This window comes from Vanessa tameamea, chromosome 2, assembly GCF_037043105.1.
Source record: "Vanessa tameamea isolate UH-Manoa-2023 chromosome 2, ilVanTame1 primary haplotype, whole genome shotgun sequence".
NCBI lineage: Eukaryota > Metazoa > Arthropoda > Insecta > Lepidoptera > Nymphalidae > Vanessa > Vanessa tameamea.
Window position 1 is genome coordinate 5,836,469 of NC_087310.1, and position 15,429 is coordinate 5,851,897.

Consider the following 15,429-nt stretch of genomic DNA (forward strand, 5'->3'; position numbering starts at 1 on the left):
ATGGTTTCTAAGTTCAGTTAAAAATATTTACATAATAGGAGTTGGTTTTTCAGAACTGAATTTAGAATCATTTCTTTGCTTTGTATTCGACAGATCATCAAGCGATGAAAATCGTATTCGCGTTCCCGTTTCCACATCAACCGAAAAATCTCTTAACGAGCCCACACCACTAATTCCTTCTACAAATTCACCTATTATAAACTTCTCATCCCTCGCTAAACCTTTTGAAAGGACAGACAACTCATATAGGTTAGACGAACCATCGACAGAAAAATTACCGACTCGTAGACTGACTTCACGTGTGACTAACAGCAATCGTAGGGATAATGTTAAGATAGAACAAGATAATTCAAATGAAAAGACTAAAAAAATGTTTTCGCTATCGACTGGTTTTTCGTTCCGTCGGAATGTTAATAATACTAAAAATCCTTATACATTAACTCTAATTTCAAAACCTTTCGATGAGTATTCAACGTCAAGAACAAAAAATAATCGCATTAATAACAATAAAAAACAACATATACAAAGATTTCATTATGACACAAGTAATGATGGTAACTCTGAAAAACATAAGAAGATAATAGCCACTTATGATGATAGTTCAACATTACGTCGAAAAGACATTAGTTCGGAAGCAAACAATAACGACGACGATATTTCTATTTATTCGACACCTTCCGTACAAAAATTTACATCAAGAACTAGAATTCGTACAAGTACTACTCCAACTACGGTAGATACAAAATATTACTTAAAAACTATTTTAAAACGTCCTGTCAGTAATGACGATTCTACAGAAAATTCTATAAATACAGAAGCTCTTTTAGAAAGAAATTCACACAATGTAACTGACGATCATGATCTTAATTTAAATGCTTATCCCGTCGAGGAATCAGATAATTGGAAACAAATTGATTTCAGTGATAACTATAATGAACCTATTATATCACCATATAAAACTTTAGATAATCTTAGATATACTGAACGTGTTCCATCAGAAAACGTTAGGCAAGATATTGATGCCATGTCAACTATATCCAGTACAACGAAGCGTTATTTTTCAACTACACCTAAATTAGATACTTTCGAACAATCTAAACCAAATTTATCTAGAAAACCCTCTTATTATCTTTACCATGTAGAAGACGAAGTTATGGCCGATCAGACTACTGAAGTACTTAATGGTAAGGTCAAAAGTGTCATTAAAAGCTTTATAAGTAACTTTCCAAGTTCATCTACCTCAAGACATGTAGAGTATACGTCTACAACACCCCAAACCGATGACAAAGTTATTAATATAGAATCTCAAAGGATAAAACATTTTCCTGTCGAACAACCATTCCGTAGCCACTTACAACAATTAAAAGTTATAACAGAATCAAACATGATTCGGTACGTTTCACCTACTGGTGAGACAATTACTTTTACTGGGCCAAACAGAGACACAAACAACGATTATTCCTCATCAACAATGCCTACTATATATTCAACAAGCCAAAGGCCTTTAGTTGACATTGAAACGGAAGCTGGGTTGATAGATACGGTTCCGAGCCCTGATTATGTATCGGAAAAAGGTATTTATCAATCTAAATTCAGTACTTTTGCAAAAGGTAAGTCAGACATAGAAAAGTCGAGAAAATATCAAAGTATCATTAACATTGAGGAATCACCTAATGATAATATTAAAATTAAGAGTCACGAAAACACTGATAATATTGATGTAACACCAATAGTTGTAGTGAGCTCTGAAAACGTTAAAGCACAGACTGAAACTGAACATCCACGACTAGTAAATGACTATATAAGTGACATTGCTTCAACTACTAGTACTACTAAATCGACTACTACTTTGAAAGCTGTAACAGAAACAAAACCGACGACTAAAAGCGTATCCTTTCCAACTCGTGCCTCTCGAATCAACCCTGCCATAAAGTTAGCTGCGGCAAATCTTGGAGGTGGGCGCAGGAGTTACCAATCGTCGTCCAATTGTTCATCAGATAACAGTCTGCAAGTGAATCCAAAATGCAACGAAATCAAATATCAGAGGTACTCGCCGGCCAGTAGTCGTAACATTCTAATGTATTTCATATTAATAAATGGACGGTGGAGGCTCCATACTCCTTACTTTCCGCATCGCGTTGTAACTGGCATGTGAATGAACATCTCTCTAAACATTGATAATGGCACTCATAGCTAAAATCTTTCGCTTAGCATTCTTTCTATTATATTCTCATTGGGGGACTTCCAGTCGGTTGAGTTTAATTTATGAATTGTTAACTCCTGACGCGACCATTTCCGTTTCCTGCACCATACTGTTTTTTTATTGTTTAAACTTATCTAATAATAATTAATTAATGTGTTTAATTAACTTAAGAACATTTTAATGTTTTCAGTAGAAAGTTCCTCAATGTAGTTAGCCCTGTCATACTGTTGCACCACATCGCAATTCATCATTTTTATTTAAAAGCACCAGAAGTAGCAAGTGTATTAAAATTTTAGTTTATTATATAAAAATGCATGAAAAATTATTGAGATAAATTTTCATCTAAATATATTTTTTTTAATCATCATACATATCAAAGCAATTTAATATTGTATTAAAGTTTTTGATTTGCTTATTTCTTAAAACACGCATACTAATTTAATATTTTTAATGAGCTTTTTACTGGAAATCTTTATTTTACAGACCAAACACCAGCACACGAGGTCGAGGTTCTGCTCATTATTCAACTTCGGGTGCATCTGATTCGGCACAACAGACACCTAACAGAGGAACACCCCCAACGTTAGAATTACAATTATAAATGAAATTATTGTGCTTTTATAAATAAACCGTTATTTTTATATATTTGCTGCCCTTATTTGTGTCATTCAAAGCCTTTATAACATTTTAATTTGTGCAGTCGCAGTCGACCAACTTTGAAACCATCAACTGCTATAGTAGCTAAGGTAGCAGAAGTGGATATTTACACTAATCCTCCGAGTCGACCAGCTCCAGTGTATCCTCAACCTACACCTGATAAAACAGCAGCTAAATGCAGAAAAGATGTCTGTCTCTTGCCTGACTGTTTTTGCGGAGGAAAGGATATCCCTGGTATGTGATAAAAAATATTATTATATGATTTAATAAAAGTGGAAGTAGATATTTCACTGTTTGTAGAATAATTTAAAAATAAAATATTGTAATATATTGTAATCTTAGGAAATTTGCCTGTCAGCGAAGTACCACAAATAGTTCTTATAACTTTCGACGATGCTGTAAATGATTTAAATAAAATGTACTACGAAGAGTTCTTTGAAAGGGGACGAGTCAATCCAAATGGTTGTCCCATAACTGGAACTTTTTACGTTTCCCATGAATGGACAGATTATAGTCAGGTGCAAAATTTATATGCTGATGGTCACGAATTTGCCTCACACACTATATCGTAAGTTTATTAGGTATAGATGGACTATTGCTGAAATATGACGTATCTTCTGGAAGCATCTATGGAGTTTTCGAATTGCGGTCGACTATTCAATGCTATAAGATATAATTGTGTTTTACTAAGCACTGAATAATCGACGCATATGTATTTCTGACTAACGGTTTATGGCCATCTATTTATACAGTTTTCTATTTAACGCTGTATATTATATACTGATAAAATGTATATGTTAACTTTATAAAAATATTTTTTATGATAATGTTTTTAATAATGGTTTTTCTTTCTTTTCTTCCATCCTTTCTACCTAACATCTATACCTTCTATTGCCTGCCAATTCTTCCTCTTCCTGGCACATCTGACACAACCAAATCACACGCACAATCACTACCTACATCCCGCGACAAATAGGCGAATTACCGGTGGATAAGATCCCGCAAATTGTTCTGCTGACGTTTGACGACTCTGTTAATGACTTGAATAAGGGACTCTACGCTGACTTATTTGAGAAAGGTCGCGTTAACCCTAACGGGTGTCCTATTTCTGCTACATTTTACGTATCACACGAATGGACGGATTACAGTCAAGTACAAAACTTGTATTCAGCTGGACATGAGATGGCATCACACACAGTTTCGTAAGTGATTGAAGTATACACGCACAGAGTCTAACTTTGCACTATATTGTCATTTTTTATCGATATAATTGAATTTTTATTTTTTATAATATGTATTTGGTTTTGGTTCTAAAAATTAATATCTATTACTTTTACCTATTGAGCTTAATGATATTCTTAAAAAAGCTTTTAAATAAATTACACAATAGTAACATTAATTTTTTTTTTGTCATCTCAATGTTGATTTTAATTTCAGTCATAGTTTTGGAGAGCAATTTTCTCAAAAGAAATGGAATAGAGAAATTGGTGGTCAAAGAGAAATTTTAGCCGCTTACGGTGGTGTAAAGCTTGAAGACGTAAGAGGCATGAGGGCTCCATTCTTGTCTGTCGGAGGCAACAAGATGTTTAAAATGTTGTACGATTCAAACTTTACTTATGATTCATCACTTCCCGTGTATGAGAATAAACCGCCGAGCTGGCCTTACACTTTGGACTATAAACTATTCCACGACTGCATGATACCACCATGCCCGACTAAATCTTATCCAGGTTTTATATTTTTTTCTAATATTATCACCATAATTCATATTAATAAAAACTTTGATTGATTAATGAGACCTAAAGTTGTCATAAGACCAATTAATAATTATAAATTACAATTATAATATATAAAAATATTTTAGGTGTATGGGAAGTCCCCATGGTGATGTGGCAAGACCTTAATGGTGGTCGTTGCTCTATGGGAGATGCCTGTGCCAACCCTCCAGATTCGGACGGCGTATACAAAATGATCTTAAAGAATTTCGACAGGCATTACACAAGTAACAGGTAAATTCAGTGGTGCATTTATTATTTTAACGGTTAGGTTAGGTTTTATGTAGATTGAGCAATGTTTATGCTTTAAAAATATTATTCTGTGCAGGGCTCCGTTTGGTCTATTTTACCATGCAGCTTGGTTTACTCAACCGCACCACAAAGAAGGATTCATTAAATTCTTGGACTTTATAAATCAAATGTCAGATGTATGGATCGTCACCAATTGGCAAGCTTTACAATGGGTCCGCGATCCGACTCCAATATCGAGAATGAACAACTTCCAACCTTTCCAGTGCAACTACCAGGTTAATAAGACATTTAATAAAATACCTTTAAAATTTTAGCTGTAAAATTGATGTTGTAATATTAATGTATAATTTATTTCTCAGGATCGACCTAAAAAATGTAACAATCCGAAAGTGTGTAACCTTTGGCACAAATCCGGAGTAAGGTACATGAGGACGTGTCAACCGTGTCCAGAAATATACCCTTGGACTGGCAAAACTGGAATAAGATCATCACGCATCGACAATGACATCGAAGAATAAATATTCCTACCAATTAAGTAGTTACAAAACTAATAATATCCATCCTGAGTAATGATCCATTAGTATTTGCTTTTTATTTGTAAGCCAACGAGGCAAGGATCGCTCTAGTAAATTATTGTCAATAGAAATTGTTTTGTCACCAACTAGTAAGTGCCATTTAGATTAGATGGTCACAAAGCAAAAATTGTAAATTCTACACGATTTCATCATAGTTGAAATAGAGTTTTGATTATTTTATAATAAATTACATTTCGTTCCGTTTTAGATAAAGTTGTAATGTATTGGAAACTGTGATATTATGTGTTTTCAACCGTTTAGAAAGAAAAATGCATCCAACATTATTAGTAACTTTATTTAATTACTTCGTCGGTGTTACGATATTTTGCTTTATATAGTGTTCTTGTAATAATTTATAAATTAGGTCTTTTCATTTACTTATATTGGAATGGAATATACAGTAGGCGTAAGAATTTTATATGAAATCACAAAGTTACTCAAATAGCAATGAGATTAACTGCGATATTGTTATCAGTTCAACAATTATTGAAATCATCTTCATTTAACATTTTGACAGATTATAATTTTTAATGTGAGCCATATTAAAATTTAGAAATACTTCTCCTATCTTGCCAGCGTTGTGGTTAACACTGCCTTTTTATACAATTGTAAATATAGTTAGTGCTTTGTGTTAAGTGTTAGGTTAAGACTGTGTGAATTGTAAGCGCTTCAAAATAATGGAAATTGACATAAACGTGTGTTTTGTGTTCGGACAAGGCGAATTTTCGGCGTATAAATAAAGCGTCCCGTGAACGTCTGTCTACATCGCATTTGTGATGAAGCACATGTTAATGTGATCGCTATTTTCATTTAGAAAGTATAAAAATCTTACTATTATTGGAACTTTGTGAAAAAATCGTTTGTTTTTTAGGTTTCATTTATTTTAGATATTATTTTTATCGCAGTGTATAATTCAATGCACATTAGGTGCTGCTAAATTAATAGTAGCGCTTACAGAGTATATTTAAAAAATTGCAATATTTATAAGTCCTATTATTGTAAATATAGATATAGTATTTAAAATTGGTAGTTCCATTCTTATGCGAATTGTGTTTGATAAATATTTTGAATTATTTTTTATCGGCTTTTTGATGTATGTCGTTTGTGATGTTTGATACTGGGACCCGTTCTTTTCTACCAGATGTACTTTTTGTATTCATTCAGGTAATTTTATTACTTCGATATGTAATGAACGCAAGATGTGCAGCTTAATAAAATGATATGATTAGTTTGGCGTTTTATTTATTTAGTTAAAAAATAACAAAACTTAACCGTCTTTAACAAAAAAGTATATATGAATAGAAGGAAAGAATGGTAAAGCGTGACACAGAAAGAGAAGACTACATAAATATTTTGAGATATTACATATTGATATTTTATATTATGACAGACATATAACACGTAAAACATCCAAGTAAATTAGTTAGTTTTGTATATGATTTCTCGCAGTGTAAATACGGAACTGACATTTTAAAACTTACTCACCGATTTCACTTCACCTGGTCACTTGATATCAGCGTTTCTAAAGTCACATTTCTATGAGCAATAGTTAGTAGCATACGTAAACATAAATTAAAAAATAATTACATAATTTTATGAAAATATCAATACTAATTTATCTATTACTAGCGACCCGCCTCGGTTTCACACGTGTGCAATGCTGATTCTAAATATACTACAGAATGTCTTTATATACAACCTTCACAGTTTTTTTTTAGTCAATTTAGGACCATATTGATCTATATTAAATGCACAGTGTATTTAAGGTACTTAATTGGATAAGAATTAATGCTGTATTACTTAAAATCGTTTTGGAAATAAGCAATTGTTTCTCATAAAAAGTAAAGGATAAAAAATTGTTATTGTGTGTTATCCCTAAAAGAGACAAATACCATCGCGGATTGTTTTTGTAGACCTTTTTAAGGTGTACATTATTTTGATCCATCTCGTAAGGTTCAGCCAGCGTTTGTAATGTAAGTGCAAAAAAATGCGTTAATTTACGTCATCACATTAGAAATCTCTAAAATTACCATTGTTTCTTTACTATATTATGGATACATATAAACTTTTCTCTTTTTTTTTCTTTAGTTTAGTTTTTTTTTTTTCTTTTTAAAGAAAAAGTTAATTTTATTAAATTATATATTAATATATAACTTTGGAATTAACTATTTGTAATGTTATTATAACTATATAACGTCACATTTATGATTTCTTACCAATCCGAATATGGTTTTTTGTTTATTTTGGAATATACTGCATGTCGATCGAGTCTTTTTAAATAATTTTAAATTTAAATATACTTACAAAAAAAAAATTGTATTTCTAACAACTCTGAAGTTTCTAGGAACGTAATTAATTCTATACAAATACGTCATAGAGTCATAGAGTCATACATAACATAATATCCCTGACCGTGAAAACAGAATTGCTCATAAAAAATAAATTTTCAATCATAACACCTGCCTAAATGTCAATACGTTTTATTTCAAGTCTAGCCAAGGTCCGTGAAAGCCTATAAAAAGAAGTCTTGACAAGTTATATCAACATTTTGCTATCTAAGCTTCAAGCAATAAACAAAGAACATCGTAAAATATGAAGTTGATTATCTCAATTATTTATTTAATATACTTATACCAAGAAATTATCTGTAAACAAAATAATGATTTTACGTCGAAATTTATGCTACAAAACTCTCACAAACCTTTGTTTTTTAAGAATCAATATAATTTATTAGAACCTGATAAAAACAAACTCAACTCTGATGGTCTCGAACAAAATATAGTTCGAATAAAATCTATGAATTCGGTAAAGGTTAAGCGTGGTGCAGATCCAGTTTTCCATGGACACCCGAAAACAAGAGAAGAAATTTGGCATGAGAATTTCTTGAGAAAGGATGATAATTTCGATCAAACATCTTCGCTTACTAAACTAATAAATAACATAACGTTGACATATTTAAACGATTGTACGCCAGTCATACTTTACGATAACCAAATAAAGTCTAGTGAGAACTTTTTATTTCAACACCTCTTCAAAAATTTCCCTGTTTCGTTTATGCATGGATACATAGGTGATAAAGATTACTTAGAAGAGCCAAAGTTGCTACAGCCCAGACAAAATTGCCATCATTTTATAGTTTTTCTGACTGATATTATGAGAAGTGCTAAAGTTTTGGGTAAGCAATCGGAAAGTAAGATTATTGTGGTCGCGAGGTCTTCACAATGGGCTGTTCAAGAATTCCTTGCAGGGCCTGTATCAAAAAATTTAGTTAATTTACTTATCATTGGGCAAAGTTTTAAGGATGACGAAAATATGGTAAGCATTTAAAAACTAAACGTCCGAAATGTATAATTAGTATACTACGAATAAAGTCATAAATGATTTCACAGGAAGCGGCGTACATATTATACACTCATATTTTATATACAGACGGACTGGGTACTAGCAAATCTTTAATATTATCTTCTTGGAGTCATGGTAAATTTTCACGAAAAGTTAATTTATTTCCAACTAAAATGACGCATGGCTATGCTGGGCACAGATTTTTAGTAGCCGCTGCAAATCAACCTCCCTTTGTATTTAGGAGGTACTAATTTATTTATCATATTTTTTTTTTGTTTTTATATGCTGCATGTTAATTTGAAATTCGTATTTATTATTTTAGAATACAAACTGATTCGGATGGTGGAAATCCAAGAGTAGTTTGGAATGGTCTTGAAATAAAAATTCTTAAATTGTTAGCAGAAAGAAACAATTTCTCTATCGAAGTAGTTGAACCTCGGGCACTACACTTAGGGTAATATTATAAAATTATTCATGAATACATTATAATAAAATATTAACACACAAAAATATAAAAGTATCTTAACACTTATATATTTTTTTAAGTTCTGGCGACGCTGTTGCGAAAGAGATAATTTCGGGTCGAGTTGATATCGGCATAGCCGGAATGTATATAACCGAAGAAAGAGCTCGTGATATGGATGTCAGTTTTTCTCACTCTCATGATTGTGCGGCATTTATAACATTAACATCGACTGCTCTTCCTCGGTCAGTAAGCTCAGATATTTTGGTTTAAATATAACTTATTTTTTCTAATTTAATCTAAATATTTCAGATATCGAGCAATACTTGGTCCATTCCACTGGCATGTCTGGGTAGCTCTAACATTTACTTATTTAATTGGTATAATCCCTTTGGCATTCTCAGACAAGCATACGTTAAGTCACTTAATTCATAATAAGGGAGAAATTGAGAACATGTTCTGGTACGTTTTTGGGACGTTCACTAATTGTTTTACATTTGTCGGTGAAAATTCTTGGAGTAAAACAACAAAAATAACTACAAGATTATTAATAGGTATGGTTTTCATACGTACATATAACCACATTAAAAATAATAATGTATTTATTTGACAACTTGCTTTCCTTACCCAATTGACTGACAACGACAGCGTGCAAGTGCTTAATATATTTTTAAAATGATGTATAATAAATAATTATCAAATGGTTTATATGTGTTATAAAATTGTAGGATGGTATTGGTTATTTACAATCATTATAACGAGTTGTTACACAGGATCAATTATAGCATTTGTAACTTTACCAATATTTCCGGAGACGGTAGATACGATATCACAACTTCTGGCCGGGTTTTATCGTGTTGGAACTTTAGGTATGATAGTTTTAAATTTATTAAGCTATTAATATTTAAACTTTAAGCAATTTCTTCGATAGATAAGTAATACGTTTTAAACAATATTTTCTTAGATCATGGTGGTTGGGAAAGGTGGTTCTATAATTCATCGGATCCCTTAACCAATAAGCTTTTGAGGAAATTGGAATTTGTGCCAGATGTCAAAACTGGAATTCGGAACACTACTGAGGCATTTTTCTGGCCTTATGCATTCCTGGGATCACAATCGGAGTTGGAGTATATTGCACAAGCGAATTTTACAAAAACGGAGTAAGATTTGTTTCATTGATCAAATACAACTAAACGCTTATAGTTAAAGAATAATAACATTTTAGGTCGAAACGTTCTCTTCTTCATATATCCAATGAATGTTTCGTACCATTTAGTGTTAGCGTGGGTTTTCCAAATAATTCTTTATATGGGGCAAAATTAAGTAAAGATATCAGCAGAATGGTACAAAGTGGTATTATAAATAAATTTATCGATGAAGTTCGATGGGAAATGCAGAGGACAAAATCAGGAGACTTATTATCAGTAAATATATTTATTTCCCAGTACCTTATTAAAATTTGCATCAGTAGACTTTTATTGCAACATCATATTAATCTTTAGGTAGTACACAGTCCGATAAAGATGAATTCAATTGAGGAAAAAGGCTTAACATTGGAAGACACGCAAGGCATGTTCCTATTACTGGGTGCAGGGTGTCTTATAGCGGCTACTGCTCTTTTATCTGAATGGATGGGAGGATTTACAAAAAGATGCCGTAGTTTAGGAAAAAAAATTACCTCAACGAAGACGTCCAAGAATCTTCCTAATACGCCAAAAGTTTCCGCAAAGACGGAAATAGCGATCAGTGATGGTACCGAAAGTAAATTGGGTTTTAATGAGAGAGCTTCAAGCTTTGAATCTGATTATACTTGTGATGGTCAAATTATAACTGTAACTCAAGAAAGTATAATAATACACAACGATTGTAACGAAGAAAGTTGGGATTCTAGGCGATCTAGTTTAATCGATTTAGATCATGAAATCCAAGAAATTTTTGAAAAGGAAAATCAACTTACCGAAACAACATCAGATAAAATAAATAGAAATGATACTGCATCAAAAGGCGCATTTGGAGATATTGTTAATACAAAATAGTCTTAGTACTTGTCTTGTACAATTGCACTGCTTGTAAACATTTTTGTTATGTACGAAAATCTTGGAAGTATGATATATAATGAAAATAATAAAACCATATTGACATCCAACTCTTTATTATCCTTCGAACAGTCATCAAAATAATTTATAACAATTTTCTAACACTGTCCATTAATATTAATATTCCATTCAACCATTGAGATGTTATTATCGTTACTCATTCACACATAGGGCAGATTGGGCTGCCGCGCAGAAACACAGGCGCTGTAAGACCTAAATTAATGCAATATTTGGCCCGGCCTCATCTTAAAAATAATTATACATTATGACTTAAATTTCCACGAGGCACCTTAGAAAATCTTAGGTATCCTCATTATTATCAGTAAAAATATCGATAAAATACAACAGATTTTGCATTAGCATCTTGTAAATTCAAACAAAAATATACCTAATACCTACCTAAGCGATTTGTTACATTATGTATTGCACAACTGATGTTACAAGAGAAATAAGTGTGAAATCGACTTGAGTATTCAATAAGGATATGTATTCATATACCGATAATCTATCCGGGTTGTCCACGATTGCTGTGAGGCAATAGCAAAAAGGGGAAGTGGACGAGAGAACTATTATGTACTACGTCGAAATCAATTCTGATTTCGGATGCTATATGCTTATGACTACAACATTTAAATGCAATAATGTAAAACTGAAGTGACTCTTTGCTATTGTGACACAGCTAGATAAATACAGGTAAAACATACACAAAGTAGATACGTCTACAAAACAAACAATGCAAACACTTTTTACAATAACACACAACACGGTTGTGCGTGAAATGAATATTATATTTAAATATTAATTATAAAGTGAAATCATTCCCGATAGCAAAGCTCACAACCTCGGAAATAATGCTCCCAATACCAGCTTACTGTTGATATATTTTTATACAAGAAAGTCGATAAATTACGTAAAGTGCAATCGACATATTTATCTCTTATCAGACATTATTATAATAAGTGAACGACTCACATAAACAGACAAACAAAGTATTGTCCCTAAGTCTACTACACGAAAAATATTTAAAACATTTTTACTGAATTTTATACATAAGTGTTGTTTTACAACATGATCAGTGCAATCAATTGTGATAGGTATTTAGGTAACAACGTGTATTGTATCTAATTCACTAAACAATCTATGGGGGAATGGGGCTGCAAGTCTTTGAATGATTTCTCATTTCAACATTGAATTTTTCTGATATCTTGCTCGCTATTTTATTAAATTTTATTCAATTAGTAAAGACGATTGTAAGTTGATTTGAGAAATCAATAAAGAATTAACTACTTTAGTAAGATAAAGAAAACATAATTTAATCCTTGAAATATGGATCAATGGCCAAATGTTAACGGTTGAGCAAATTTCAACAAATAAAGCACTCGAACTTTTCATTGAAAGGAACAATTAGGAACGAACGATCGAAAACGATCACAAATGGATATAACGCAATTTTAGAATTTGAAACACGATATTTGTAACAGTGCAGTGTATTGATATCACATTAACAATTTTAGACTAAACATTATTTTACGGTGTACGAATATACTCCCTCAAACAAGGGCCAACGTTTATTATGTTCCGGTAATAAAATATTAATTCGTATTACAACTAGTTGTGTATAATATTTTACAATGCGAAAATACAATTATTATTCGTTCAGACTTTTGAACTTCAAACTGAGTACTTCCCTGTACAAATTTTAACAAATATACAATAACATTTTGTTACTGTGATTTGAAGAATTAAGCATATTCTTCTATTTATTAATAGTTGTTTTATTTTAACAGTAACATTGAAATTGTTAATTTATTTTTCCTAACGATCGAATACGGTTGACGATTATACATTTCCATCTATTATTCTAACACTAAAAAATTCTTTACATTTTGTACAATGATATAAATCAATTAAACATGTCCAAACACATTGTTATGTATGCAAATGAAACAGTTTTCCAATTGCAAATATTAACATTTATATATATAGATATATATTTATATATTGTAAATACTTATAAATATTAGGATGTGAAAAAATCGATGCACAAAACGTATAGTACGATACAAATTTGGTAAAATATGGTACATTTAGGCACTGTGAGTAAGGCAACTACAGTGAGGAGATATGATGGAGGACCTAATACGTGAATTTAAGAGGTTTTAAACATTTCAAATGAGAAATATATATTCTTCAAATTCAAGTATTAGATTATGATTTTCAAGTATAATTCGAAACATTTGAACAATTACAGTATTACGTGGTCGTTTTGGATATCTAGGTAACAACGATATTATAATGAGGAAATCCGTTATGTTTCAATGTTTATATAACATGATCTAAAAATAGGGTGGCTTGTGACTTAATAGTGCTTTACGAAAATATGTATGATTTAGTGATAAATATATTTCTGTGTTTGAGTAAAGCTAACATCATTAACATGTAGTGTGTGTCGAGGACTATTTAAAATACGATTTTTAATGTAACACTTCAGATCACATTAACAAAATATTTTTTTTTTACTAACAACAAGCTTCATTTTTCAATAGCAACCAATAATAGCCACTAATATATAACACTAACATGGGTACTTTAGAAGTACTGTTTTACAATGATATTCAAAATTGACTTGGTTTTTGGTCTGAAAATTAGACACCCCCGCACATTCTAAATAAAGAAATAAATTTGACTTTATACTTTTTTTTTAATATTTCAGTTTAATTTATAAACAAATTAATATTCAAGTGATGATTTCTAAATTTTAATAGGAGTTCTAAATTTGTATAAATAGAATCGTGTTTACTTACAAGACTGCTTAGAGTGCGAGTGTTATCATAAGAATTTTAAAGCTTCGTGTGGTACCTTTATATAGTCATCTCTACCTAACTTTACCTACTTACATTACATAACATTCGTTCCTAACGGGACGTGTATACATATTATGTAAATATCATTATGATTCTCATGTATAAATATGTCAATAGATAAAGTACATTTTCCAATACATAACTTATTATCTTCTGTGATGACGCTACGCTTACTTAATTTACAAAGATTCAAAGTTCGGATGTCGCACTAATGATATTTTAAAATGGCACAAAAAAACTTTAAAACACTAACACAAAGTCAACAGTCGGTTTAGTCAACGCACTCGCACGTTACTGTGGTCACTTTGTCGCGCACAACACGCCCTCCGGCTGCTCGTAACAGTTCACGCACCGAACTTCAGAATTTGTTTCCACTATAACTAATTGACTATAAGCTAAACAGATAATGGCACGGATTGCACATATAATGTCGCTATTTACAAGGGAAATTGAATTCTATCTAGATACGTTTAAAGTTTAAAATTGATCAGGGTTGCATCTATAACACATAGTTGTACTTAATTTAAACATTAATCCTTACTCTTTAGTGTACTTGCATGTGCATTACATTAATAATTACGTATCATAGAAGGGTTGTGAATATAAACAATTAATCAACATCGACATCTACAGGAAACGAAGGTTTGAAGATAGTACTAATCTGCCCTTTTCCATAGGACTGATGACTCCAAAGATTCCAATAACAAATGTATATTTCAATATAACCGCACCATTTAAACATCTTCCGAATTGTTCTTTGATTGATTGTCTAATCCTTACGAGGAAAAGAGCATTTTGTGTAGACCAGGACGGTATAGTACCGAAAGCTCGATGGAGGATTTGCAGCCACGTTTGTTGGGCTTGGAGGTGCGTGGCCCTGGACCTAGCCTGGGCCGTTTAGCAGTGCGGGTGGAGGGGCCTCGGGTAGGAACCGAAGGCCTCATAGCCTAGCTATGTGGCCCAACCTTCGATCCGCGGCCGTTTTGTATGAGGCTGCTCGTAGTCTAGTGGGACGGTGTTGGCGTGCCTCATGTCTTGCCCGGCCGGCGAGCCCATGTTACTTGACGTGACTGATCCTGTAAGTGAAAAAAATATACTAATTTTATATGTTAGATAAATTTATCAAAGCGCAGTCAGGTAGGAGCGCGTAAAATTCGGCAAATTTCTATTTCTAGAAATGATATCAAATACAATACTCCGAC

The 15,429-nt window shown here is 32.1% G+C and overlaps 3 protein-coding genes across 16 annotated transcripts in view; 2 read left to right on the forward strand and 1 right to left on the reverse strand.

The window, feature by feature from the left end:
- The window catches only part of LOC113401365 (mucin-4-like), an 88,002-nt gene extending 81,312 nt beyond the window's left edge, over window positions 1–6,690 (forward strand). For 3 of the 7 annotated variants that reach the window (XM_026641254.2, XM_026641256.2, XM_026641255.2), the window contains 8 exons: window positions 94–2,046; window positions 2,687–2,785; window positions 2,904–3,094; window positions 3,837–4,062; window positions 4,298–4,590; window positions 4,725–4,869; window positions 4,964–5,162; window positions 5,247–6,690. In XM_026641254.2, the coding sequence (XP_026497039.2) occupies window positions 94–2,046; window positions 2,687–2,785; window positions 2,904–3,094; window positions 3,837–4,062; window positions 4,298–4,590; window positions 4,725–4,869; window positions 4,964–5,162; window positions 5,247–5,405 (3,265 nt within the window). In that variant the 3' untranslated portion in view covers window positions 5,406–6,690. Of the gene's footprint in view, window positions 1–93; window positions 2,047–2,686; window positions 2,786–2,903; window positions 3,095–3,202; window positions 3,815–3,836; window positions 4,063–4,297; window positions 4,591–4,724; window positions 4,870–4,963; window positions 5,163–5,246 lie in introns of those variants that run through there. The other 4 variants (XM_026641257.2, XM_026641258.2, XM_026641260.2 and 1 more) reach the window with 2 other exon arrangements.
- Window positions 6,691–8,036: 1,346 nt separating this feature from the next.
- Window positions 8,037–11,317, forward strand: LOC113401369 (ionotropic receptor 21a). The gene is made up of 9 exons (XM_026641266.2): window positions 8,037–8,777; window positions 8,852–9,048; window positions 9,127–9,258; window positions 9,351–9,512; window positions 9,580–9,821; window positions 9,996–10,136; window positions 10,232–10,427; window positions 10,493–10,691; window positions 10,770–11,317. Exons 1-9 carry the CDS (start codon window positions 8,055–8,057, stop codon window positions 11,301–11,303), a joined length of 2,526 nt encoding a protein of 841 aa, XP_026497051.2. The 5' UTR covers window positions 8,037–8,054; the 3' UTR covers window positions 11,304–11,317.
- Window positions 11,318–11,402: 85 nt separating this feature from the next.
- LOC113401431 (myocyte-specific enhancer factor 2) overlaps window positions 11,403–15,429 on the reverse strand; it is a 127,118-nt gene continuing 123,091 nt past the window's right edge. For all 8 annotated transcript variants that reach the window (XM_064220102.1, XM_064220062.1, XM_064220129.1 and 5 more), the window contains one exon: window positions 11,403–15,303. In XM_064220102.1, coding sequence (XP_064076172.1) covers window positions 15,179–15,303 — 125 coding nt within the window. In that variant the 3' untranslated portion in view covers window positions 11,403–15,178. The remainder of the gene's footprint in view (window positions 15,304–15,429) is intronic.

What these genes read in the sequence shown, in the direction of transcription:
- LOC113401369 (XM_026641266.2), top strand. Translation starts at nt 8,055, where the DNA reads ATGAAGTTGATTATCTCAATTATTTATTTAATATACTTATACCAAGAA. An exon ending in TTAAGGATGACGAAAATATG is followed by an intron (nt 8,778 to 8,851) that starts GTAAGCATTTAA and finishes ATGATTTCACAG; the next exon opens with GAAGCGGCGTACATATTATA. An exon ending in TTATCGTGTTGGAACTTTAG is followed by an intron (nt 10,137 to 10,231) that starts GTATGATAGTTT and finishes ATATTTTCTTAG; the next exon opens with ATCATGGTGGTTGGGAAAGG.